The following is a 25,888-nucleotide window of genomic DNA, read 5'->3' on the forward strand; positions in this document are numbered from 1 at the left end:
CCCTTAAGGGAGCTTGCAGGAGGAGGTGGTGCAGCGCGGGGGCTTGTCTTGAGCTGCAGAACCTCTAGCACCGGGGCTGGTCTAACTCCTTTTACTCCTATACAACATGCAAATTTGTTTATATCATTGATGTCCACATGGCTTTACCTTAATGCCTTTTGTGAGATTCTTGTTCTGAAGGTCTAGGTTTACCTTTGGATTACAGTATCCTAGGTATCTGTTACACAGTTCCAGGTTCTCTTCGTCTTACAAGTGTTCCTGTTCACCTGCAAGACTCAATTCATGTACTTTTCCCTTTTGGTTATCTTGTGCATATAGAACATTGTATTTGCTAATATAACATTTCTTATTTCCAAAATTATGTCAAAGCCTTTTTTATATAGACACATTCAGTAAATTACAGTTTGATTCAGGTACATACAGGACATCCCCAACTTCATTTAAGATTTTTTTTTAGGTATGCTACAGCATAAAGTGCCAGTACCTATGCCTTGAATCTGTATGCATTCACCATTAGAAATGTTCATTTCTCTTTTCTCACTTTCATTAAGTTCATCAAAGAAATCCTTACAGTGTGTGCGGTGACTAGATACTCTACTAGATGCCACTTACTCTTTTTCGATTCTGATTCAGCATCCTCATAAATAAGGTTTTTCTGGTCAATTAATCAATTTTTTTTCCTATGTATGCTGCATTAGGACCATCATGCTTTCAATTTCAAATAGCCTCTCTGTTTATAGCATGTGTGTTGTTCCTGTGCATCTTAGAAAAACTACCATTAGCTGGTGACTCTCTACAGTCCTTTGCAAAGTGATCTCATTTATTGCAATTAAAGCAATGCTGTGATTGTTTTTTTTTCCCCTCCCTTTTTGTAGGTTGGATTTGCTCTTTCACATTCTTTCTAGAAATATAACTTGCCATTCCATGATTCAAATTCTATATGCTGTTTTGAGTTTTCCTCCTGCAATTCTTTTAATGCCTGGTTGAAGTTTTTGCATCTCTCTTTTGGCTTTGACTCTGCATACTCACAAACACAGAAGAATCTTCCCTCAAAGTCCCAAGTATAAAATTTGCCTTTTGCCTCTTCCCTCAAAGTCCCAAGTATAAAATTTGCCTCATCAGTTAGATTAAAGCCACAGATTGAAACACTTACCTCAGTTCATTACATATATTATATATATATATATATATATATATATATATATATATATATTTCACAATTTCCCATTACGTAATTTTGTCTTGCAAGGTTTTCTTATCCGTACTCCTTGAGATTTAATACTAGTAACTCCCCCCCCCCCCCAAAAAAATCCCCCTCTTCTAGACTCTTAAGCATTTCTTTTGCTGTCTGGGAATTTTCAAACATGAAAGTCTCACAGACCTCCAATGATACCATAATAATGTTCTTGGCAATCCCATTTTTTATTATCCAGGAGCCTTTCTTTGTTGGTTTTTCTTCCTCTAGGATTCCAGCAGCTCCTTTTGCTTCAAGGAGTATATGAAATCTTTTAACCCAGCTTCTGTAGTTTTCATCTGTAAGTTTGGGAATCTTCAGCCATCCTTATCCAACGTGGAAAAGAGCAATAGATAATTTTTAGATTAAAAAACACCAACAACAATAGAATCTGCTAATCAGAGACTTTTAAGTCATTCTTAAACATTAGCTTCTGATAAGACTCTGAGATCATAACCAATACTCCCTTTAAGCTGTGGAGTCTTGTGAGCAAAAATTCAGCTGTTCACTCACACAAAAAAGTGCATTATTAATGCTTTTCATATCTTGCTCTGCTTAGTCCACCTAATGCTAAATTCTTAGGACTAGAAACTACTGACATTTACCTAGATATCAAAGCTACTTCCAAAATGGTTGTTCAGTTGATGTTACTCTCTTTTTCCTAAGAGTAACCATTAAACTTGAAAAACTGGCTTAGTTTAACGCCTTCCCTGAAGCTCGGGTGGCCTTTTTATGTATGTGTGCAGGTTCAGGGAGGAACTCCCTAGAAGCCTGAAGCCTAAACCTTGTAGCCAGCTTGGTGCCACTCCTCTTAACACCCCCTTCCTTGCATCTTGGAAGAACAGGACACTTCTGAGTCAGCTTTTTAAAATTATTACCACTTTAGAAAACATAATCTGATTCTGTGTCTCTAGGTTTTATAAGAACTCCATATCCTTCTGGGCTTCATTCTATTTTTCTTTGTAATCATGATGTGGTTCTCACACAATAAACTAAATAGGGAAAAGGTTTTGTGTCTTGAAGTGATTTGCTGAGGAGAACTGCCCAAATGCAAGGACCACTGTAACCTTCATTGCTTGGCTCATGCTCTTTTCCTTCTGAACGTGCTTGTCTACAGCCCTGTCCAGATGCTACATTTCTGGTGCTCATATCCTGAATAATGGGAAAACACACTAGGTGGCATGTGCTATCACTGTTTTTCTGAAACAGGCAACATGCTCATTTTACAGCCGTGGTACATGCTACTTGAAACCCAAATTTGGAGAGGTACATATTTGTACATACTGAAGCTGGAAAATGATGATCATGCATACCAAGAAGATAATGTGTAGCATGCTTTCTGGGTATATGGGAAAGGAATGTCAGAAATTTACTGCCCGAAAAATTTAATACCTCTTCTTGGTATATACTGAGTCAATGTGAAAGCAGTGGTTAGAGTGCTGGGAATAGAACTTGGGAAACCTAGGTTCAGATCCTTATTCTGCCATGGAAGCTTACTGGATGACTTTGGGCCAGTCGTTCTCATGGTCTAGCCTACTCCACAGGCTTGTTGTAAAATGAAAGAGAATCACATGTCTGAACTGAGGAAGGGTGAGATAAAAATGTGACAGATAGCTTTTTTCCTGCCAGTGCCATTCTTCCCTTCAGCAGGACTGATAGACAGTCATTCTGTCTGCTGGACAGTACCTTTGGATTACTTAAGTGTAGGTTAATTGCTGAGTGAGTAAGGGGTGAGAGATGTACTTGTGCAGCTGAAATGTCAGGCTTAATGTGAAAGGGTAATTGTGGGGACTCATCCTGAATAATGGAGAAAGAGAAAAATGGAACAGAGCAAAATAAAACAAGGGTGGGGGGGCAAGCCTTTAGCCAGAGTCTGTGGTGTGGGGAAGGTGCAAACCACTGGAAGTGGATGTTATACGTACATAATATATTCAGTTTAGCCAGTATAAGATAAGAAATCCAACTGCTCACTTTTGTGAAGGTAGACTTTGTGGAAAACTGTACACTGCAGAAATGGAATAAAGGTAAGACTGTTGCGCGGTTATGACCAAGATGTAAAACTCCTCCATTTTAAAAGAGGTATGAGCATGGGCAGTAAATATTTTGGGGGACGCATCAGGTCAGTGCTCACCAGGCATGCTGCTTAATTAGTATATCCAATGGGTACAAAATAACACCATGCACTGCAGCATTCTTCTAACAGGTGTACTGTAAAGAGGTCAGATGCACCTGATAATTTCAGTTCAGCAGTCCAGAACTTGTGCTTGCCAACCAGCCACCAGCAAGAAAAATTATCTAATTTGAGCTAGAAAAATTAATGCCATGCTAAATCAGCAGATTTGTTCCCAGGCCCAAAAAATGCTATATACCTAGGGTGATTGCTTGTTTGTTTTTCTTCCTGGCATGACTACTGAGTTTTAACAGCCATATGACAAGTAAAAAATCAACAGCACTACTTTTCTTCAGCATGGAAATTCAGCGATGGAGAAAGCGTCTGTTACTGAATTTGTCCACCACAGCCTGAATAAAAATGGCATGTGCAGGGCCAGCACGTGGGAGTAGGTGGCGTAGGTGACTCCCCTTGCTCAGTGCCCAGCACACTATGGTATTTTAGTAGTGCCTGGCCGCTTTCGAGTTGAAAGCAGCTGGGTGCTGCTAAAACACCGGGCTCTTCGGAGGCTTCCAAAGAAGCCTCCAAAGAGTGTGTCTGCAGGGGGAAAGCGGCAGTGCAGCAGCACTCTTGTGCACCACCTGTCACTCTTTTGTCCACCTCACGATGATGTCAGTTCTAGTAAAAAATAAAGGGAGCTTGCGGGGGGGGGGGGGGGCGGCGCAGGGGTCTGCCTCAAGTGGCAGAACCCCTAGCACCAGCCCTGGGAATGTGTGCTTACCAGAAACAGGGAAGTGGCATTTATTGTTCTCAGTAGGCTGTCCCCACCTCCTTCTCACCAGAAAGGGGAAGGCAGGTGACCTCTTCCAAAACAAAGTCCACATCCAGGAACCTGCATGTAATAGAGCTTGATGTGAGAGATAAATTCTTTGTAAGTCAGTCCCCCTTCTGTTTTTCAGTGGTCAGTGTGTACAGTCAATCAGGGCACTGCTGCTTCTGTTGCTATCACTTCTACCAGTTAGCTTTTCACTAACTGCCAAGAACTCGGGGCCAGATAGCAGTGAGCTGCTGATCAGTTGGGCTGAGTACTTCATGTACTGTATGTGTTTACTTCTATACTTTAGTGAAAGATGACCGTTTAGGGAAGGATCCTGGGATACAGGAAAGGGGTGGGGTGGGTCTGGGCAGGGATGATAACATTGCACAACCATCTCTTGCTAAGCAAGTGGTTCATTAGGCTCCTCACCCACAACTATTTCTCAGCTGCCTAGGTCTGGAGTGAAGTCTTGTACAAAGGTATTCTATCAAAGAAAAGGATACAGTTGCCAGAGACCTCTGTAAGAGTAATTATTCCCAGCTGCACCTACATGTTGGGTATTTCATCCTTTCTTTCTGAGCAAAAGTGTGGACATAGTACAGGCACATAGTACCCTTTAAAGTCCAAGGATGCTGTGATTCATTTGGAGCAGAACAAATGTGATCTGGACCCATGCCCCTCCTGGTTAATTAAGGCCTGCCAGGAGGAGCTAAGATGTCCTATACGGGACATCATAAATAGATGTCTTTCAGAGGGTTTCTTTCCAATGCCCCTGAAAGAGGCAGTGGTCCACCCTCTCCTGAAAAAGGTTACATCAGATCCGGCCGAATTGGCTCACTATCGGCCAGTCTCAAATTTGCCCTTTTTGGGCAAAATCATTGAGAGGGCTGTGGCGTTGCAGTTACAGGGCTTCCTGGATGACGCTTCCACCTTAGACCCATACCAGTCCGGCTTCTACCCGGGCCACGGGACGGAGACAGTGTTGGTCGCCCTCAAGGATGACCTCCGGTGACATCTGGATCGAGGCGGCTTGGCGGTATTGCTGTTGTTAGACCTATCGGCTGCGTTCGATATGGTCGACCATCAGCTGCTGACCCGCCGCCTCGCTGATGCAGGAATTCGGGGGCTAGCCTTACAGTGGCTTTCCTCCTTCCTTCAGGGTCAGGGACAAAGGGTGGCGATTGGAGGAGAGCTGTCCCAGAGACACCTACTTAATTGTGGGTTGCCTCAGGGGGCAGTTCTCTCCCCGATGTTGTTTAACATCTACATGCGCCCCCTTGCCCAGATTGCCCGGAGGCACGGGCTGGGTTGCCATCAGTACGCTGATGACACCCAGCTCTATCTATTGATGGGCGACCAGACTGACAACGTCCCTATAAATCTGGACCGGGTGTTGCAAGCCGTGGCAGGTGGGATTAAGCTGAGTGGGCTGAAGCTGAAGACAGAGGTCCTTTGCTTAGGTCACAGCGGGCTGGGAGAGGAGATTTCCCTACCAGCCTTTGACAGTGCGTTACTGATACCAGTGCGCAGGGTCAAGAACCTGGAAGTGCTACTGGAGCCCTCCTTGACAATGGAGGCACAGATAGCAGCCACTGCTAAATCCGCCTTTTTCCATCTTAGGAGGGCGAGGCAGTTGGCCCCCTTCCTGGAACGTAGCGACCTGGCAACAGTGATCCATGCAACGGTCACCTCGAGGTTGGACTGCTGTAATGCCCTCTACAAGGGGCTGCCCCTGTACCGAACTCGGAAACTGCAGCTAATGCAGAATGCAGCAGCTAGGCTGTTAGTGGGACTTCCTCGGTGGGAACATGTACAGCCTAGGCTGCGGGAACTGCACTGGCTGCCAATTGTGTTCCGAGTTCATTACAAGGTGCTGGTTATCACCTTTAAAGCCCTATATGGCCGAGGACCTGCCTACCTTAGGGACCGCCTCTCTCCATATGTTCCCCAGAGATCACTGAGATCTAGTTCTCAAAATCTTCTAAAAATCCCTGGACCAAGGGAGGCCAAACTGAAAACAACGAGGGAGCAGGCCTTCTCAATAATGGCTCCTCATTGGTGGAATCAACTACCAGAGGAGCTGCGAGCCCTGCGGGACTTCAATCAGTTCCGCAGGGCTTGTAAAACTGTCCTCTTTGAACTGGCTTATAAGGTGGAATCCTGAAAGTGACATCTAGCCATCTTGATATATATGTATTGTACTGTAGCACCTCAATTTATAGTGGTTTTAATTTATTTATCAAATTGTGTTTTAACTGCATTTTATTGTATTAATTGTATTTATTGTAATCATGGTACACACCATGTCTTGTGACCCGCCCTGAGCCTGCCTTGGCGGGGAGGGTGGGATATAAATAAAAGTTGTATTATTATTATTATTATTATTATTATTATTATTATTATTATTATTATTATTATTATTATTATTATTATTATTATTAATTTTGAGTCAAGTTGCACCTTTAAGACCAACAAAGATTTATTCAAGGTGTGAGCTTTCATGTGCACACACTTCCTCAGATACTGCTGCTCACCTGGATTATTTGGAGGAGATTAGTTGCATTTCTTGGAGCAGCTTGTGCAAAGCACACACTGTTCTGAGGCATGTGAGAATCTGTTCAGTGCAAAGACATGTGCCACTTCCATTTCTTTGTAAAGGGCCTTGGCGAGAACAGAAGGCAGTGCCCTTCAGATGCTGGGTTAATAATTCATGTCTCATGACCCTCTTCATTCTCAGACCATAAATGTTGCACGAAGCACTGGACCTTGGAAGGGCCAGTTGCATAGCAAAGAGTGAAAATCAAAGGCAGCATCCTACATAATTACAAGACAGTTCCAGTGGAGACATCTGGAGTGGTACTCTGAAAGTAGCAGCTGGTATCCTTGGCTTATGCTAAGTGTTGTCCAAGTACTTAATAAGAGAACACAGCATTTCCTAATACAGTAAGCTTTGGAGATCCAAAAAGTGAAGAAATCCATTTATTTTTGATCTTGCGTGCTGTAAACATAGCACTTAAAAGCTCATATGCATGAAGAGGACTCAAAAAGCAGTAGAGTTTCTCTTTCCTGTTAATAACATTTATTGAAGCATGTACACCAAGGACATCCTACTGCAGTGCCCAGGTAGCTTGTCCAGGGGAAAGAAGACCTTCTTCTCACCTAGACTGATGGGACTGTTGAGAAAGCAAGCACCCTAGTCAACATGTCTTTTCCTTTTCTTTTGGAATACGTACTGTTCCCATTTGCCACCAGCATGCACGTACAACAGTTTAAGGGATCCCAGAATGGTGTGGAGAAATGGGTAGCTCAGCTATTGTGTTCTTAAACTGCCCCTACCCATTACAATGTGTCAACAGAAATAACAAAACATTGGAGATAGTGAAGTAAAGTTTTTGGTCTAACTCGTAGCCTGTTTTGTTTAGTGTAGTAAGCCTGAGCATTAATATATTGGCACACAATTTGATATAACATTCTATGCTCCAAGTGTGAACACTGAGCTGACATCCCCACACAAGTTAGAACAAATGTAAAACAGATTGTAAGGCTGTATCTAATGTCAAGATTGAGATCCTATATCTTAAAGCCAAAGTCTATTGGCACTTTCCAGCTCTCCCTTTGGCTGTGGTGTGCACTCCATCAGCCATTGGCTGGTCTGCTGTCACCTTTGTTCCATTGCATGGTTGAGTCCACTCCTCTCCCACCCACTGTCACCTACCCATTCTCTGTGGCATTCGGAAGAGAAAGTAGGCAACGACGGTGAGAAGACAGTGAAAAAATAGGGAATGAAGATGGCAGTGTGACTAGATGGCAAGGCCTTGTCCCACTGGGAGCATTTCCTTAGAGGCCATGGTGACTGCCTCTTTGCTGTCACTCCCTCCTCTGCTCAGCCTCACCCCAAGACAGATGGGGATTGGGCCACTGGGGAAGTTGGTAGGCAGTGGCTGTTGCTAGGCAGCCAAGGTTGGTTCTGTCAGTAAAGGGAGGGACCTCAGCTGAATATAATACTATAGACTTCACCCTCCAAAACAGTTATTTTCTCCAGGGGGTAGAGAGAGCAGTTTTTTGGAGTTCAGTTGCGATACCAAGAGATCTTCAAGCTCCACATGAAGGTTGGCTACCCTAGGCCTAGCTGCTTTCTACTGTTTAGCAGCAGCCCCCTATGACAGCCAGTGTGGCATAGATGTTAGTACTTCAGAGCAGGGTCTGCCAGACCCAGATTCTTGCTGTGGAAGCTTACTGGGTGATTCTGGACCAGTCACAGACTTTCACCCTAACTTACCTCATAGGGTTGTTGTGGATATCAAAAAGGGGAGAGAAGAATTATGTCAGCTGCTTTGGTTCTCATTGTGGAGAAAGACTGTCCTTTTTCTAAGTAGAGGCTGCGGGGGGGAGATGGAAAGCTGAAGTGAGAGGGACAGATAAAGGTAGGCTAATGTTTGGCTGAGAAGCAGATAGGGCTGTAAACTCCAAGTTGGGAAATTCCTGAATACTTGAGGGGTGGAGCATGGAGAGGGTGGGGTTTGAGGAGGGGTGGGACCTCAGACAGGTACAATGCCATAGACTCCACCCTCCAAACCAGCCATTTCCTCCTGGGGAGCCATTGTTGTCAGTCTCCAAGTGAGGGCTAGAGATCACTCAGAATTACAACTGCTCTCTAGATGGCAGGGATCAGTTCCCCTGAAGAAAATGGCTGCTTCGCAGGTTGGACTCTGTATTGTTATATCCTGCTGAGGTTTTCCCTCCTTCTTTGGTCCCCACTATGGAGAAAGACTGCACTTTTCCTAGGTAGACGCTGCAGGGAGAGAGGGAGGAGATGGAAAGCTGGGGTCAGGTCAATTGCCCTACAGAAAACAGATTCCATAAGGCACATACTCTATTGTATACAATAGCACAATTAGGCCAGCCCCCCCCCAAAAAACCCAAACCAGGTCATACCACAGGCGCACACTGATGCTAAACATCACAAGGCTGAATATGACAGAAAAGGCAGCAGCAATGCACTGTGAACAAAAGAAATACTGAGTTTCAGCATCTGTGTGACTGTCATGGGGGGGGGGGGTTGTAACAGGAACACCTTTGCATATTAGGCCACACTGCCCTGATATAGCCAATCCTCCAAGAGCTTACAGAGCTCTTAGTACAGGCCCTACTCCAGGAGGATTGGCTACATCAGGGGTGGGTGGCCAAATATGAAAAGGAGTTCCTGCTACAAAAAAAGCCCCGACAGTTGTCATGCCCCCCCCAATACCTCCCATAATTATTTCTTCCTTATCTCCATTCTGGGCCTCTTTCAGGGTTTTGAGCCACCACAGACAGGAAATGCATGTCATTTGGCATCACATGTGCGGGAGAGGGAAGCCAGTATCTGTTTCAGCTGCAGGGTGTGTGGAGAAGACAACAAGGGGGAAGGGGTTATTGCTAGTATCTAAATAAAATTTGTTGTGCACATTCTGAACACAATTCATTAAGCTGAAATGCTAGCTTAGCCCTTGCTTCTGTCTTCCAAGTGGGCTATGAGAGATGCAGAATATATTGTGATTCAGTATCTGAAACAAGACCTCTCACAAATGTTCTACTTCAGTAGTTTGGGCACATTTCAATGCCATTTGTTTTATGCTGTCTTCAGCAAGGGAATCAAAGTGATTAACAAAGTTAAGCCATACTGCCTTCATAGTGCTTATTCATACATTATTCATACTTTTTAAAATAAATTAGTTCCTTGCAGTCTGTTGTGCTCAGGAATGACCAACATTGCTATCCTATGGGAGAGATCCAATCTGAGCCCACTGAAAACAACTGGAATAATTCTGTATAGGATTGCACTGTAACACACCAAACCCAGGATGGGAATATGCAGAAAAGGAACATTGATTTTCAGTGGCTGAGATAACAGGAGGCAGAAAGCACACTTAGTTCCTGAGTGCCATGAGAGTATTCTTTCTTTGTACATAAAGAATGAATTCATTTCCCCAAGGGAATAAATAGAGTGCCACGTCTTGTAAAACTGTTGGGATAAAAGCATTCTGTTCTGTGTGATGAAGCACAGGTATCCCATAGAAGGTGTGTGTGTGGGGGGGGGGACACATAAAGATTCACTGCATATCCCACAACTTCTGCTGAAATATAAGCCTTCCCTCCCCACACATACCATTTACCATATCAATACATTGTTAATCTGTAGTAATTTCCAGTGGAGCCCTCTCAGTCTAAACAAACTGCATATGGATTTTGTGTGTGTTTATGAGAGAAACAGATCACTGGCTGATTCTTGAGGAATGAATTCTCTCTTGGGATGAGCATACAGTGGCACAATAAAGAACTTCAAAGTCTGTTAAATTCCGGAAGAACTTTGCTTACCTGTCCCCTCAACTGTACCAAAGCCAAGCTAAGAAGCAGGACTTCTGGCGGCCAAGTAGAGAATGGACAGGTGTTAAATAGTGTTTGATGCTAACCACATTCTTGATTTTTATGGCATTCTCTGTGACTACTGTTGCTAAATGAGGCTCGTATCAGGAATCACCAGATCATTCCGCAGGCAATTCCACCTCTGCTTAATCACTTGCCCTGAAAACCCTATGCAGTCTCTATATATCAGCTGTGACTTGACAGCACTTTACACAAACATACACATATATGCTTAAGTGGGATGCTGTAGGAATGTGCTTCTTGCATTGAAGTATTCCCTGACATATCTCTTTCCTATAGTCAGTCTCTCTCTGATAAAACAATCTGTTTGCAGTCATCCTTTCATCTATGCACTTGGGGTAACAGGCACTGCAATTTGTACAGTGATTCCACAAACATGGTATATATTTTGATCCTATATAAAATTACCTGGAGTTTTCTTTTCACTAGTGGAGCTCTCACCTTTGTTTTTGTGTCTCACTCTTCAGGCTCAGTATTATGGAGAGATTGGCATTGGGACACCACCACAGAAGTTTACTGTAGTCTTTGACACTGGATCATCCAACCTCTGGGTGCCCTCAGTGCACTGTCATTTGTTGGACATTGCTTGCTGTAAGTATATAGAGAGAACTTCTGTAGATCTTCCTGGTTGCCTTCTTATACATGTGTGCTATGACTAAATTTGAGAAGGTGTTGAAGAGGTGGTTCACTCTTCCCCATTTCTGCAAAGGGTGTTCTTCACACACCTATGTAGCAGGCAGTTGCTTTCCTGTGTCTCTGACTGGCCCTAGTCATGTGGTTGGGATATACAGTCATATACAGAAGCTGCATGGAATAATACCACAGGAAAGCAGATCCAGGGAGCCTATGAAGGGAACTCTGCATCCTATTTCTACACAGAATGAGTTGCAAGAAGCTCAGCTCACCACAGGCTCCACAAGTGCGCAGTGGAGTCTGTAATAAGCTCCCATCTGGTTTTTGAGACTGCGGCTGCGTGAGAGGAATTTCCTGTATGGGTATCACTTCCAAAGCCCCTGCATGTCCATGTGGTGGGATGGCCCTGATTGGCTGCACACCTGATTGAACATGTATGCAGTAAGGTATGTGCAGGTATGAATCCTGTGTAAGAAAAATTCCTCTGTGTGAAGTGGATGTAGAGTCCACCATCCTCCAGTATCTTAACCATTTGTCAGCCACACCTTAACTAAACCAGCAGCAACTAGCTTTGAAACACTGAATTTATTTTCCATATTTCATTAACTGAGGATTTTATTTTGAGAAGCTCATATAATTGTGCAATATTTCTTAATGCTTTTTTTACGTTTACTTTTTCTCTACACACATTCTTTTTAAGGACCATATCTGAAAGAACTGTGAGGGCACTTGGAATGTGTATGTGTGTGAGAAATGCCAGGGCTTTTTTTGTAGAAAAAACCCCAGCAGGAACTCATTTGCTATTAGGCCACACACCCCTGACATCACCATTATTGTGCACATGACTTTTTTGTAGAAAAAGTCCATCAGGAACTCATTTGCATATTGGGCCACACACCCTGATACCAAGCCAACCAGAACTGCATTCCTGTGCATTCCAGCTCAAAAAAAGCCCTGGGAAATGCTAATATTTCTATATTGTTTATCATTTATAGAACTCAACTAGTTACTATTTCCACTGCATTTTCCAAAAAACCATTAGAAGCATTTAAATAAACAGATTTTGACTAATGCTAACTACTGTCCTATTCTCACTTATCTGCAAGCAATGACAGTAATGTTTTTGCCTTTTAACTAATTCAAATTATTTCCCTTGCTATTGAAATGAGGCTGCAACCACTTGTGATGAGATCCTTGTACACATTAGAACTCTACCCAATATCTGGCAAACATATCTAAGCACTTATGTGTGTATAGAAGCTCCACTTCTGAAATGAATGGGGACTGCCAAATATTACATTAAGCCACTTTACCTTTTGCATGGGGAAGGTCTGCATTTAAAAGTCTGAGGGAGGGGTGGTAAGCTCCATTGTATTTGCAGCTGTTAAGATTTTTCTGTATTTAAGCCAGCCTCTCGGTGCCCTTAAGCCACAAGATCCAGTATTCTCTTTATATGTTTCTAAGATTGATTAATCAATTGCCTTAGGATGGAGACAGACAGTGTTCGGTGTTTTTCCTCTCTCAGAGGCTTAAAATGCAATCTGTTTTAGAGTTACTGCAGTCTGAGACCGATTTCTCACTAGCAGTGCTCTGCCCCCAGGCTTCTGTTTCCCTTGGTACAATTAATCAAGTTCCCATCAGTTGCTCCGCAGGCGCATCTTAACGTGGGGCTCCTTCCAATTTCCCACACAGTATCTTAATCCTTAAAAGACAGGATCACAAAGCCGCGAGGGGAACTGGAGGGAGCCCCACGTCGAAATGTGCCCATGGAGCAATTGGTGGAAAATCAGTTGCTTGCACCAGGAAAAACAGAAGCCTGGAGGCGGAGCAACGCTAGTGAGAAATCAGTCTGAGTCAATTAAAATCAGTGGCCTTAGACTGGAACAACTCTGTATAGGATTGCACACCTGTATAGGATTTCAAACCTTTCAAAACGGTTTGAAAGAGAAAGCCTTACTTATGGTATATACATTCATCTGGTTTTGCAGGTTTTAGTGTTTTATTTCAAAAATATGTTTGATCAGAAATAAAAGTGGGACAAAAGAAATATGTGTACATATCATGCAAAATAAAACTTCTGTTAAATTAAGCTCCCTCAAAGCACCACAGCTGTTTATTTATATACTTTCAGGTTTCTCTAGTCTTGGGCACCCTTGAGAAAAGAACCAGCCAGAGTGTACTTCTGTTTCAAAATGTTCTTGCCAAATCAAGATGGGTAGCTGTGTTAGTCAGTCTGTAAGCAGTAGAAAAGAGTAAGAGTCCAGTAGCACCTTAAAGACTAACAAAATTTGTGGCAGGGTATGAGCTTTTATGACTCACTGCTCACTTCATCAAATACAGTTAGAAGGTGAGTCCATCAGTCCTATAAATTGGAAAGTGGAGCTCTGACCTGGATAGCCCAGACTAGCCCAGTCTTGTCAAATCTCAGAAGCTAAGCGGGGTCAGCCTTGGCTAGTAATTTGGAGGGCGACCTCCAAGGAATACCAGGATCGTGATGCAGGAACATGCAAACCACCTCTGAAACATCTATTGCCTAAAAAACAAGTCTAGCTCATCACCTAATGGTGCATAATGGTGCACGACCCTAGGAAAGGCACAAACAGGCATAAGAAAAGGCCTGCGTGGTTAACAAACAAAGTAATGGAAGCTGTAAAAGGTAAGAAGGACTCCTTTAAGTGGTGGAAAACCAGTCCAAGTGAGATTAGTAAAAGGGAACACAGACTGTGGCAAATCAAATGCAAGACTGTGATCAGGCAGGCAAAAAGGGACTATGAGGAGCATATTGCAAAAAACATAAAGACCAACAATAAAACTTTCTTCAAATATATTAGAAGTAGGAAACCAGCCAGGGAGGCAGTGGGGCCCTTGGATGACCATGGGGTAAAAGGATTACTGAAGGAGGATAGGGAAATGGCTGAGAAGCTAAATGAATTTTTTGCCTCCGTCTTCACTGTGGAAGATGAGAACTTTTTACCCGCCCCAGAACCACTAATTTTGGAAGGGATGTTGAAAGACCTGAGTCAGATTGAGGTGACAAAAGAGGAGGTCCTACAACTGATAGACAAATTAAAAACTAATAAGTCACCAGGTCCGGATAGCATACATCTGAGAGTTCTGAAAGAACTCAAAGTTGAACTTGTGGATCTTCTAACAAAAATCTGTAATCTTTCATTGAAATCTGCCTCCGTTCCTGAGGACTGGAAGGTAGCAAATGTCACCCCCATCTTTAAAAAGGGTTCCAGAGGAGATCCGGGAAATTACAGGCCAGTCAGTCTGACTTCAATACCGGGAAAGTTGGTAGAAACCATTATCAAGGACAGAATGAGTAGGCACATTGATGAACACGGGGTTTTGAGGAAGACTCAGCATGGGTTCTGCAAGGGAAGATCTTGCCTCACTAACCTGTTACATTTCTTTGAGGGGGTGAACAAACATGTGGACAAAGGAGATTCGATAGATGTTGTTTACCTTGACTTCCAGAAAGCTTTTGATAAAGTTCCTCATCAAAGGCTCCTTAGAAAGCTTGAGAGTCATGGAGTAAAAGGACAGGTCCTCTTGTGGATCAAAAACTGGCTGAGTAATAGGAAGCAGAGAGTCAGTATAAATGGGCAGTCTTCGCAGTGGAGGACGGTAAGCAGTGGGGTGCCGCAGGGCTCGGTACTGGGTCCCATGCTCTTTAAATTGTTCATAAATGATTTAGAGTTGGCAGTGAGCAGTGAAGTGGCCAAGTTTGCGGATGACACTAAATTGTTCAGGGTGGTGAGAACCAGAGAGGATTGTGAGGAACTCCAAAGGGATCTGTTGAGGCTGGGTGAGTGGGCGTCACCGTGGCAGATGCGGTTCAATGTGGCCAAGAGCAAAGTAATGCACATTGGGGCCAAGAATCCCAGCTACAAATACAAGTTGATGGGGTGTGAACTGGCAGAGACGGACCAAGAGAGAGATCTTGGGGTCGTGGTAGATAACTCACTGAAAATGTCAAGACAGTGTGCGTTTGCAATAAAAAAGGCCAACGCCATGCTGGGAATTATTAGGAAGGGAATTGAAAACAAATCAGCCAGTATCATAATGCCCCTGTATAAATCGATGGTGCGGTCTCATTTGGAGTACTGTGTGCAGTTCTGGTCGCCGCACCTCAAAAAGGATATTATAGCATTGGAGAAAGTCCAGAAAAGGGCAACTAGAATGATTAAAGGGCTGGAGCACTTTCCCTATGAAGAAAGGTTGAAACGCTTGGGACTCTTTAGCTTGGAGAAACGTCGACTGCGGGGTGACATGATAGAGGTTTACAAGATAATGCATGGGATGGAGAAAGTAGAGAAAGAAGTACTTTTCTCCCTTTCTCACAATACAAGAACTCGTGGGCATTCGATGAAATTGCTGAGCAGACAGGTTAAAACAGATAAAAGGAAGTACTTCTTCACCCAAAGGGTGATTAACATGTGGAATTCACTGCCACAGGAGGTGGTGGCGGCCACAAGTATAGCCACCTTCAAGAGGGGGTTAGATAAAAATATGGAGCAGAGGTCCATCAATGGATATTAGCCACAGTGTATGTGTGTATATAAAATTTTTGGCCACTGTGTGACACAGAGTGTTGGACTGGATGGGCCGTTGGCCTGATCCAACATGGCTTCTCTTATGTTCTTATGTTCATAATGCTAAAAGAGTTTAGAACTTCTGGCTACCAGACAATCTTAGGATCTCCTGACTATACACACAAGGCTATACAATCGTAATAATAATTTATTATTACTGGAAAGTGGAGTGAGTTCAGATGCCAAATGACATTTGCAGGCAAATGACAATGGCAAGTGTGATTGGATTAGATGTGATATGAAGAAGTGGAAGGCGTGGAGAAATCAACATTGGTAATGACAGGAAATCTAAATTTTGATTTAATCCAGGTGGATGCATTATCTTGAGCTTTGTTATTAGTTGCAATTCAGCCGTCTTTCTTTCTAATCTCACTTTGAAATTCCTTTGTAAGATAATTGCTACTTTTAGGTCAGCAAGTTAATGTCTGGAAGGTTAAAATGTCCCCCCACTGTTTTTTGAATTTCGTGGTTTCTGATGTCAGACTTATGTCCATTAATTCTTTGTTGAAGAGACTGAGCTGTTTGTCCAATATAAAGGGTGGGAAGGGCACTGCCAACATGTAATGGGATAAGTCCCATTAGAGTATGAGCAGGAGTATGACCCTGAGATGGTTTGGCTGATGTTGCTGGGTCTACTGATGGTGTTGCTAGGATTTATATGAGAGCAAAGTTGGCATCTTGGTTCGTTGCAATCCTTGGTACCAGAGTCCATGTTATTATTAAGTAGTTTATCATTGTGGATGAGAAGTTTTAGGATAACAGGCTGTCTGTAAGCAAGAAAAGGTTGGCCCCCCAGTGCCTGTGCAAGGGAAATTTTACATGGGTTACAAACCATTAATAATGCATTGAACAGGCGTGAGTTGTGAGCTGCAGGTGACCACCAGTGGTGTTCTGTTATTTTCTTTGTACATGTCTTGAAGCAAGCTGTGCCTGGGTATCATTCTGGCCTTTCCATTCATCTTACCATATCAGGAGGATATTGTAGTAACAAAAATGCCTGTTACTCACTTGAAGGATCTGCATCTCTTTCTGAGGAGTTGGAGCAGATGTGACTATAGCATAGGGCTTGGCTATACATAATGGATTGTTTGATGTAGTTGAGGTGGCAGCTGGAGGTACATAGATATGTTTGCTGATCTGTCAGTTTCCAATATAATGTGGTACTTATGTGTCCCTTGTGAATCCCCTCTTCAGGTGTCCAGGAAGTTCATTTCTTGTGTAGAGTAATTCATAGATTGATGGTGGGGTTGAAGTCGTGGAAAGGTTGATGAAATTTCGTGAAGGCTTCTTTGCCGTGAGTTTAGACAATAAAATTGTCATCAGTGAATCTAAAGCAAAGGAGAGGTGCCAATGGGTAGCAGTTCAGAGAATGCTGTTCTAGATCCACCATGAAAATGTTGGCATACTATGGAGCCATACAGGTGCCCATGGCTATGCCACTGATTTGGAGGTATGAATTCTCGCCAAACCTGAAATAGTTGTGGGTGAGAACAAACATATGCAGAGTTCAGTGGCAAGGTCTGCTGTGGTGTTGTCAGGGATGATGTTTCTAATGGCTTGTAGTCCATCTTGATGAACCTGAGATGGTACGGCTGATGTCGATGTACAGAGATTCAACATCCATATTGACTAGAATATTGTTTTCTGGGAGAGTGGTTGGAATGCAGTTTTCTCAGGAAGTCTGTGATATCAAAGACAGATGGACTCACATTCTAGCTGTATCTGAAGAAATGAGCCGTGAGTCATGGAAGCTCATACCCTACCGCAAATATTGTAAGTTTTTAAGGTGCTAGTGGACTTTTTCTCTTTTCTATTGCCAAATCAGTTTAATTATTCATATGTTAGAACAGCTTTAGAAAGTAGTTTGTATTAATGTTTCCTGCTGAAGAATTTTCTGCTGGTAGCCATTTTGCCATACTTAGAAGTTTCATTGATTCAAAGACATGAAAAACAACAGTTACCAGCAGATGGCACTTGGAACTTCTAAATGTGCATTCTTTGTTCTGATAATGGGGCACTGCAAGCATATTGCAGACTAAACTGAATATCAGATTTTGTAGTGATTTATAATGACTGCCTCCTAGCTGCAGAAGTTCAGAGAGTAGTGCTGAGGGTTACAGTTAAATATGAGTTACTTACTTACATACAATTAATATTATGATAGGCATGTGGGTTTTGTATCAATTAAACAAACAGCACTGCTTAAAAAGTGGTGTTTTCCTGGGGAAACAAAGATTAGAACTAGGTTCATATAAAAACAGGATATGGAAATAGTAAGCCACACTGCTGATTTTTAGATCTCTCAACTTAGTATGAGTCCATAGATTTCCAAGATTTTCACTCAAAGTCTGGTTTGTTGTTGTGTGTAAACCGTGCATTAGGTTTCACAGAAATATACCTCTAGACCAGGTCTTTACGTGTCTAGTTACTTTTGTCTGTTTGCTATGGGCATCTGTCTGGGAATCCTGAAAGCTGAGTCAATAATTATATAGCTTTCAAGCAATCCTGGCTTCAATTCTTAGTTAGAAAGATGGTAGGAAAAGGTTTACAAATAGGCTCATTGTTTCTACTTAAACACTTGCAAGTTGTTTCTTTTAAAAAGAAAAATGTCCAGTGTTCCGTGTGGGCAATAATATATGCATGGCATCCATGTGCTGATCTCTTGTTTTCCTGTTCCTCTTGCAGTGCTACATCACAAATATGATTCTTCCAAATCCAGCACGTATAAGAAAAATGGAACTGACTTTGCCATCCATTATGGTACTGGAAGCCTTTCAGGATATCTCAGCGAAGATACTGTAACGGTTAGTATGATATCATGAGTTCTCTGAGCCATTTAAGCCATGAGTATGGTTGCAAGACCCCTGTCCCCCACTGCCAGACCATGTCTCCCAGCCACCAATCATCGGGCCAGCAGGGGGACTTACCAGAAAAAAGAGAAAGGCCCAAGCCACATTGCCACTGTTGCACAGGAAATGACATCATCACGCCAGTGACTTCTAGGTGATGCTCTGGTATTTGGGCAAAAACTCTATGGTAGAAGCCAGTTTTACTATAGACCTTTTGCTCAAATACTGGAGCATCACCATTTAAGTCACTGATTTGATGATGTCATTTCTTGTATGATGCTGGCACTTGGTCTTTCTCTTTCTCCTGGTAAGTTCTCTCCATCCCCCACCAGTTCCCAGAAGGGACCTGGCAACCCTAGCCATGATGCATATTAATATGCATGTTGCCATATTTTGTCTCAGATACTTCTGTATGTGACACTGCCCTGCAGGAGGAATCTTATTAATACTCTTGTTCTCTTCTGCTATCTGAACAGAGCAGGAGATGATTACAAAGATGAAAGAAAGATACTGAAAAAATTATCTTTTAAAATTATATTTATTAAAATATCTCTATTTTTAAAGCAAATGACCTTTATTAACAGAAAACTAACCTTAAATTACAAAAAAAAATTATCAAGTTTCATATAGATTTTTTTTTTAAAAAAATGAGATATGGCTATGCGTGAGATGAAATAGTCCTTAATAGGGTAAAATTGTTCTTTGTCTCAAGAAAGGAAGATTTCTGATTATTTATTTCTACAACATTTATACCCTGCTTTTCTATCCTCACGAGGCCACCAAGGTAGTTAACAAATTGAAACATACATCATAAAATCACATTTTAAAACCATTAAAATCCACCCCCCAAAGAAAAGCACGCGCACACACATCAAGAAAACAATTTAAAACAGAGCTAAAACACATACAAAAACATAAAAATAGCAATTAAAAGTATTAAACCATTGGTCAGGAAGGAGAGATCACTGAGGGAATGCCAAATGAAATACAAGTGACTAAAAGCTGTAACTAATACAGCCACTACCACCCCTAAAAGATGATGATGGGTCTAGAAACCAATTCCTACAAGGAAAGGTTGAAGGAGCTTGATATGTTTTATCTTGCAAACTGAGAAGTGATATAACCCATCTTCAAGTACTTGAAGGGGCTATCAGATAGAGCAGCGGTGTCAAACATGCAGCCTGGGTGCTGAATCAGGTCCCAGGGGGCTTCTATCAGGCCCCTGAGCAACTGGCTGTCATTTGCTTTTTTCGCCTTCTCTTTTGCTTCCTTCTGCATCACAACTTGCTTTGCTAGGCTTCCTCAATTGCACAGGGGCTACAGAGAAAAACCTCTATTTTCTCATTGACTGAGGCTCCTCCCTTGGGGAGGAAGAGGGGGAGGGAGAGCTTGCTTTGCCAAGCTCTCTCAATCACACAGCACAGTTACTGAGCCGAGCTTCTCTTCCTTCTATTGGCTGAGGCTCTTCCCCCTCCTGTTCCCCTGGGGAAGGAAAGAGCCAGAGCTTCCTTTGCCCAGTTCCATGGATCCCATGGGAGAGAAAAAAAGAAAGCACCTTTACAACCAACAAGTGCTAATGTTTTAAGCATGTTTTATTTAAAGAGTTTTTAAAATATATATATATTTAATTATGTTTGTCTGTGTCCTTTATAGAGTTTATATCTCTGCTACCTGGCATTTCACTTTATGACACACATGGCCTGGCCCAACAAGGTCTCATTTATGTCAGATCCAACCCTCATAACAATTGAGTTTGACACCCCTGATAGAGGATAGTTGCTTTCTGTTGCCCCAGAAGGTCAGAGCAGAACCAATGTTGAAATTAAATCAAAAGAAGTTTTGGCTAAACATTAGGAAGAACTTCCTGACAGTTAGAGTGGTTCCTCAGTGGAACTGACTTCCTTGGGAGGTGGTGGATTCTTCTTCTTCGGAGGTTTTCTAACAGAGGCTAGATGTCCATCTGACACCAATGCTGATTCTGTGACTTTAGGCAGATCGTGAGAAGGAGGGCAAGAAGGGTTGCCTCCGTGCTTAGTTCTCGCATCCCTTTCTTACACGCCCAGGGCACTTTGTGGTTTGGAAGCAATTTTCTCCAGGCCAGGTTGGCCAGGGATCCTGGAGGATTTTTTTTTTTTTGCCATCTTCTGGGAATGTACCACCATATGGCGCTCCGGACCATAGGACGCACCTTCCTCCTGGGAGGCGATCCGCTGCCTCCGCCTCCGATCCCGGCGCTTCACCCACGCCTGCCTGCCTGGCTCCAGCTTCTTCCAGCAAGCGCTGGGATCGCTCCACACTGCCCCCACCGCAAACCCAGAGCTTTGCAAGCGCCGGCTGCAGAGGGGGCAGCGTGCTTCCTCCGTGCTTGTCTGCCTGGCTCCAGCTCTGACGCTTACAGCAAGCGCCAGGATCGCTCCCTCTGCCCTCCAATCCCGGCGCTTGCTGTAAGCATCAGAGCTGGAGCCAGGCAGACAGGCACGGAGGAAGCACCCGCCCCCTCTGCAAACCCAGTGCTTTGCGAGCGCAGGCTGTGGAGAGGGCAGCGTGCTTCCTCCGTGCCTGTCTGCCTGGCTCCAGCTCTGATGCTTACAGCAAGCGCCGGCATCAGAGGGCAGAGGGAGCGATCCTGGCACTTGCTGTAAGCGTCAGAGCTGGAGCGATCCCAGCGCTTGCTGGGCAGCGTGGAGCGATCCCAGCTCTTGCTGGGCAGCGTGGAGCGATCCCAGCGCTTGCTGGAAGAAGCTGGAGCCAGGCAGGCAGGCGCGGGGGAAGCGCCTAGATCAGAGGCAGAGGCAGCGGATTGCCCCCCCCACCAGGAAGGTACCTTCGCTCCATAAGACGCACACACTTTTCCCCCCACTTTTTTTGGAGGAAAAAGTGTGTCTTATGGTGCGAAAAATATGGTATGTGTTTGTGTGTGTGTGTGTGGGGGGGTCTTTGTGTGAATTTCCTGCATTGTGCAAGGGGTTGGACTAGATGACCCTGAAGGTTCCTTCCAACTCTATGATTCTAAGCAAACTTTAGAATGACTTTTTTCTGTACCCTTAGAAGCTCACTGATTCAGAAATCTTGAATAGCAGAAGACACATTTCTTATTTTTTGATGCAAGGGTTAAAAGGACTGAGACAAATTTTGTGTTTGCTAGAGTGATCTTAAGATCCTTATCACTGAGCAAAAGAGCCGGAGTTTCCAGAGTATTAGGGGACAGTTGGTTGAATAAAGGCTTAATATAATAATTGGCGGGGAGGGCGGGGTATAAATCAAATTAAACATAAACATAATCTCGCATAATCTCAAAAAATCTGCATTCTAGCAGAGCATGAAAGGATGTATCAATCCTGTTAAGGCCACAGGGCAGATTCTATCAGTATAGGATCTATTCAAAAAATCTCCGTTGCAAAACCATTATAAGAAGAATGCTCAGTCTTGCAAACAAAAAAGCTCTGCAATAACAGGATGGCAAGATAGTACATATAGGGGATTGCAGAAGGTGCTGTCTATGTGAATCCTGCTAAGGTAGTAAGGTGGCTTCCAAGACAGTAACTGTACACATTTTGTGCCATTTATCAGCTTTTGCATGTAGTGGTATGTCCTTGAGTTTCAATTCACCTCTATTTGTCCATTTTATCTGATTGGCATCAAATGGTATATTTGGAGGAGAGAGGAAAAGGGGAGAGATTCTGGCATTTGGACTAAAGTATCCTACCTGTCTGTCAAATTATGTTTCATCTTGTTACCAAGAGAATCTATAATACTTCCTGATCCACAACTTGTTTTTAATGTGTCCCTACCACCACTTTCTTTCAGATTGGTGACTTATGCGTTAAAGGTCAGTCATTTGGTGAAGCTGTCAGCCAACCTGGCGTCACATTCATTGCTGCAAAGTTTGATGGCATCTTGGGCATGGCATTCCCCAAGATCTCTGTGAAGAAAGCTACACCTTTCTTTGACAATGCGATGAACCAAAGACTGTTGGAAAGGAACATATTTTCCTTTTACCTCAACAGGTGATGCTGGCTTTGTCAAAAATAAATGTTACATGAATTCTTTTTATTCTTGCAGTCAGTTCATAAGGCATGTGGGTCAAATACAGAGATCCTTTTGTTCAGGAATAAAGTGCTTCATTTTTTCCTGGATAGAAAGGAGTAACCCTATACCACAGGGAGCCAGGGAATAAGTACAGTGTAGGTGCAGAGTCTGAATAGTCTTTAAGGCCTATGAAGAGTTTTTCTGCTGAACCTAAACAAGTCTGGCCCTGTAAGCTGCCTTGATGGTAAACCACCTTGGAAGCCATGTGTAAATACTCCAAGCTCTTCAGAAGAACATGCTTTAGTTGACAAATATGTATAATACAAGTTAAGGTATAGCTACTTGGATATAGTCCCACTGAGTTTCAGTGGGCTTAATGGAAACTGTCAAAACGCATTCTTACAAAATATATAGAGGCAACTCTGGATAAGAGTACTTGCTTTGAGTTCTGTGAGTTTACCCCATGTTCTACATGATCTGTAATTTGGGGGTTTTATTTGACTTTCAATTACCATAATTCTGCAAGTAGTCTTTACCAAAATGTGAGAGACAGGATCCTTGTTGGAGTGCTGTTGTATTTCTTCTGAAAAAATCCGTATTAGGAATGGACACAAACTGGGAAAATGGTGGTTCATGTGGTTTGTCTGACTGCACAAACCAAACAAACCACCATCTTTCCTGAATCAGTTCATGGTTTGTTGGTTTATTATGGCTGGGGGAGGGAGAGGGAGGCATTTAAATGTGACCCCCACCCTCCCCCAGCCCACAAGCTCTTCATTGTACCCAATGGGCCAATAGGATTCAATGGAAAGATTGTGCCATGGTAGTGGCACAACTCTAGAAAAAAGGAGACCTCTCCCCAGGGGCTCAGCTGGGGCTTGGAGAGAAGGCACCCCTGGCCATGGAAGCCAATCCCAGAAAGGGAAGGCAGTTCAAGCTGCCTCCCTTTGTCTTCCCTAGGAGCCCTTTAGCCACTTGGTGCCTGGGGAAGCCAAGGTTTCGAGGGTGGGCACAAACCGTCACCTAACCTCTCAAAGTTCCAGGGGGAGTTTGGGAATGGTTCATGGGAGGCACAGCTCCTGAACCCCTGGTTTGTGAACCATGAACCAACCTGGTTCATCATAAACTGTGGCAATGCTTGGAACTACTTTGTGGAAATAACATGATTAGAGGATACAGAGCTCCATTGGTCTCCTTATTTGTATTGTTTTTTGTTTCTAAAATTGTGTGCTTTTTTTTTTCTTCAAGGGACCCAAAATCAACACCTGGAGGAGAATTGCTTCTAGGAGGAACAGACCCACAGTATTATAGTGGAGACTTCAACTATGTGAATGTTACTCGCAAAGCTTATTGGCAGGTCCACATGGACAAGTGAGTTATTCCTTATGTTTAATAAATATGCAAATATATATAGTTTGTATGAATACTATATTTAAATACTCTACATTGCTTGTCAAAGCAAAACACATATGGCCTGAAACATTTGCCGCTTAAGGAGTTACTGATAGCCAGGGCTTTTTTTGGTAGAAAAAAAGCCAGAAGGAACTCATTTGCATATTAGGCCACACCAAGCCAGCTGAAACTGCGTTCCTATGTGTTCCTGCTAAAAAAAGAAAAAAGCCCTGCTGATAGCAAAATATTCTTGGATACCAATCTCTATAGAGAGGCTTTAGCTGTTTGTACAGATAGGAAAAAGACCAGAATATGTGTTTTTCACCCTGTCCCCAGATGTGGTAGAATAAATTCAGATTTTCAGTTGAAATGAGATGCTTTCTCTTGTGAACAAGATAAATGACTTTTTTAAACCTGTTGCTTATCATGACTCCAGGCAACATATAAAAATGTAAAGGCAGCCATGTTTAGCTGCCCCATCTGCTGTCAATCAAACTTAGCATCAGGAACAGGTTATTTGATCACATCTAACTCTTGTACTTTTCTGAAGCACTTGTGTTGGATATTCACTTCAAAAGTTGCTACCCAGTGGCCTCTGATCTCAGGATGGATGGTTTGGGGGATGCGGGTTTATTTTTCTCCTGTGTTCTTTCTCCTCATTGAATCTCTCCCCCTTACTCCTGCAACACTATTGTTAACCAAAGCACAGAAACAGGACAAGCACCTATATTCTACCTCCCCTCCTTCACAGCACATCTGCAGGGAGTGGACAATTTTCAGTAAGAAAAATAGTGTGAAAGGTGTTTTAGCCCCTCTCCAGCACTGTAATTCTTATCCAGTTAGGTGCCCCACTCAGCTGTATTGAACCCTTTTTTAAAAAAGACATCCGCTATGCTGTCCTAAGTAAAGTTATACCTTTATAAGTCCATCAAAGTCAATAGTTTTAAAAGCGTATGCATTACATTGCCAATCACAGGTCCTCCATGTGTCATGCCAAGGTAGGTAGACCTTGGGCTTATACCTGCAGCATGTTATTGTAATTATACCTGGGGTTGCAGAATAATTCCTTCTGCATTTGACAGTGCTTTCTCCAAAATGCAGCATGACTGGTCTTCTGTGCCAGTAGCCAATGGACATTAGTGAGCTGAGGATTGTCTGTCTGTAGAAACAATCCTTCTGGTTTTTTGACAATTCCTAAGGATCATTTCTACTCTCTGTTTTAAACTCAATTCACTTCTGATGTTTGAAGTAAATAAATGCAGAGAATGTGAATGAGGAAAATATTCCATGACATCAGAGAGCTCTCCTGCCTATGCTGAATTCAGCGTACAATGTCTCCAAACCCTTTCTCTTTTGCATGGCCTAGTAAGATTTCCACCTCATATTCCTTTTAAATTAAAATGGTCTTTTTCCCCTTCTTTTTTTTCTGGTTTGTTTTAAACATAGATAAAGTAGCCATCTTGTACTCCAGTTGTACCAAAATGGATAGGTTTGAATACATTTGTTCATTGAATGGTCTGTCTTTTACAGGGTTGATATTGGCAATGGCCTGACTGTGTGCGAAGACGGCTGTGAAGCTATTGTAGACACTGGAACCTCTCTCATTACTGGGCCAACTGATGAGATTCAGAAGCTGCAGAAAGCTATTGGCGCCAAGCCAATAATTAAAGGACAGGTAAAATGCAGGCAGGGTGGAGTGTCTGTTCTGATGTTGGTAAATGACTAAATGGGGATCAAACTGCTATTTATGTATTGGTTTTACTCTGGCTTGGATTCAGGTGTGTTTAGTGGCTTAGGTTT

At 43.0% G+C, this 25,888-nt stretch overlaps 1 protein-coding gene across 1 annotated transcript in view; it reads left to right on the forward strand.

The window, feature by feature from the left end:
• The window catches only part of CTSD (cathepsin D), a 50,164-nt gene that overhangs the window by 16,670 nt on the left and 7,606 nt on the right, over positions 1-25,888 (forward strand). The window contains exons 3-7 of the mRNA XM_060261320.1: positions 11,055-11,178; positions 18,504-18,622; positions 22,475-22,674; positions 23,945-24,067; positions 25,619-25,763. Coding sequence (XP_060117303.1) covers positions 11,055-11,178; positions 18,504-18,622; positions 22,475-22,674; positions 23,945-24,067; positions 25,619-25,763 — 711 coding nt within the window. The remainder of the gene's footprint in view (positions 1-11,054; positions 11,179-18,503; positions 18,623-22,474; positions 22,675-23,944; positions 24,068-25,618; positions 25,764-25,888) is intronic.

This window comes from Heteronotia binoei, chromosome 21, assembly GCF_032191835.1.
Source record: "Heteronotia binoei isolate CCM8104 ecotype False Entrance Well chromosome 21, APGP_CSIRO_Hbin_v1, whole genome shotgun sequence".
Classification (NCBI taxonomy): Eukaryota; Metazoa; Chordata; class Lepidosauria; order Squamata; family Gekkonidae; genus Heteronotia; species Heteronotia binoei.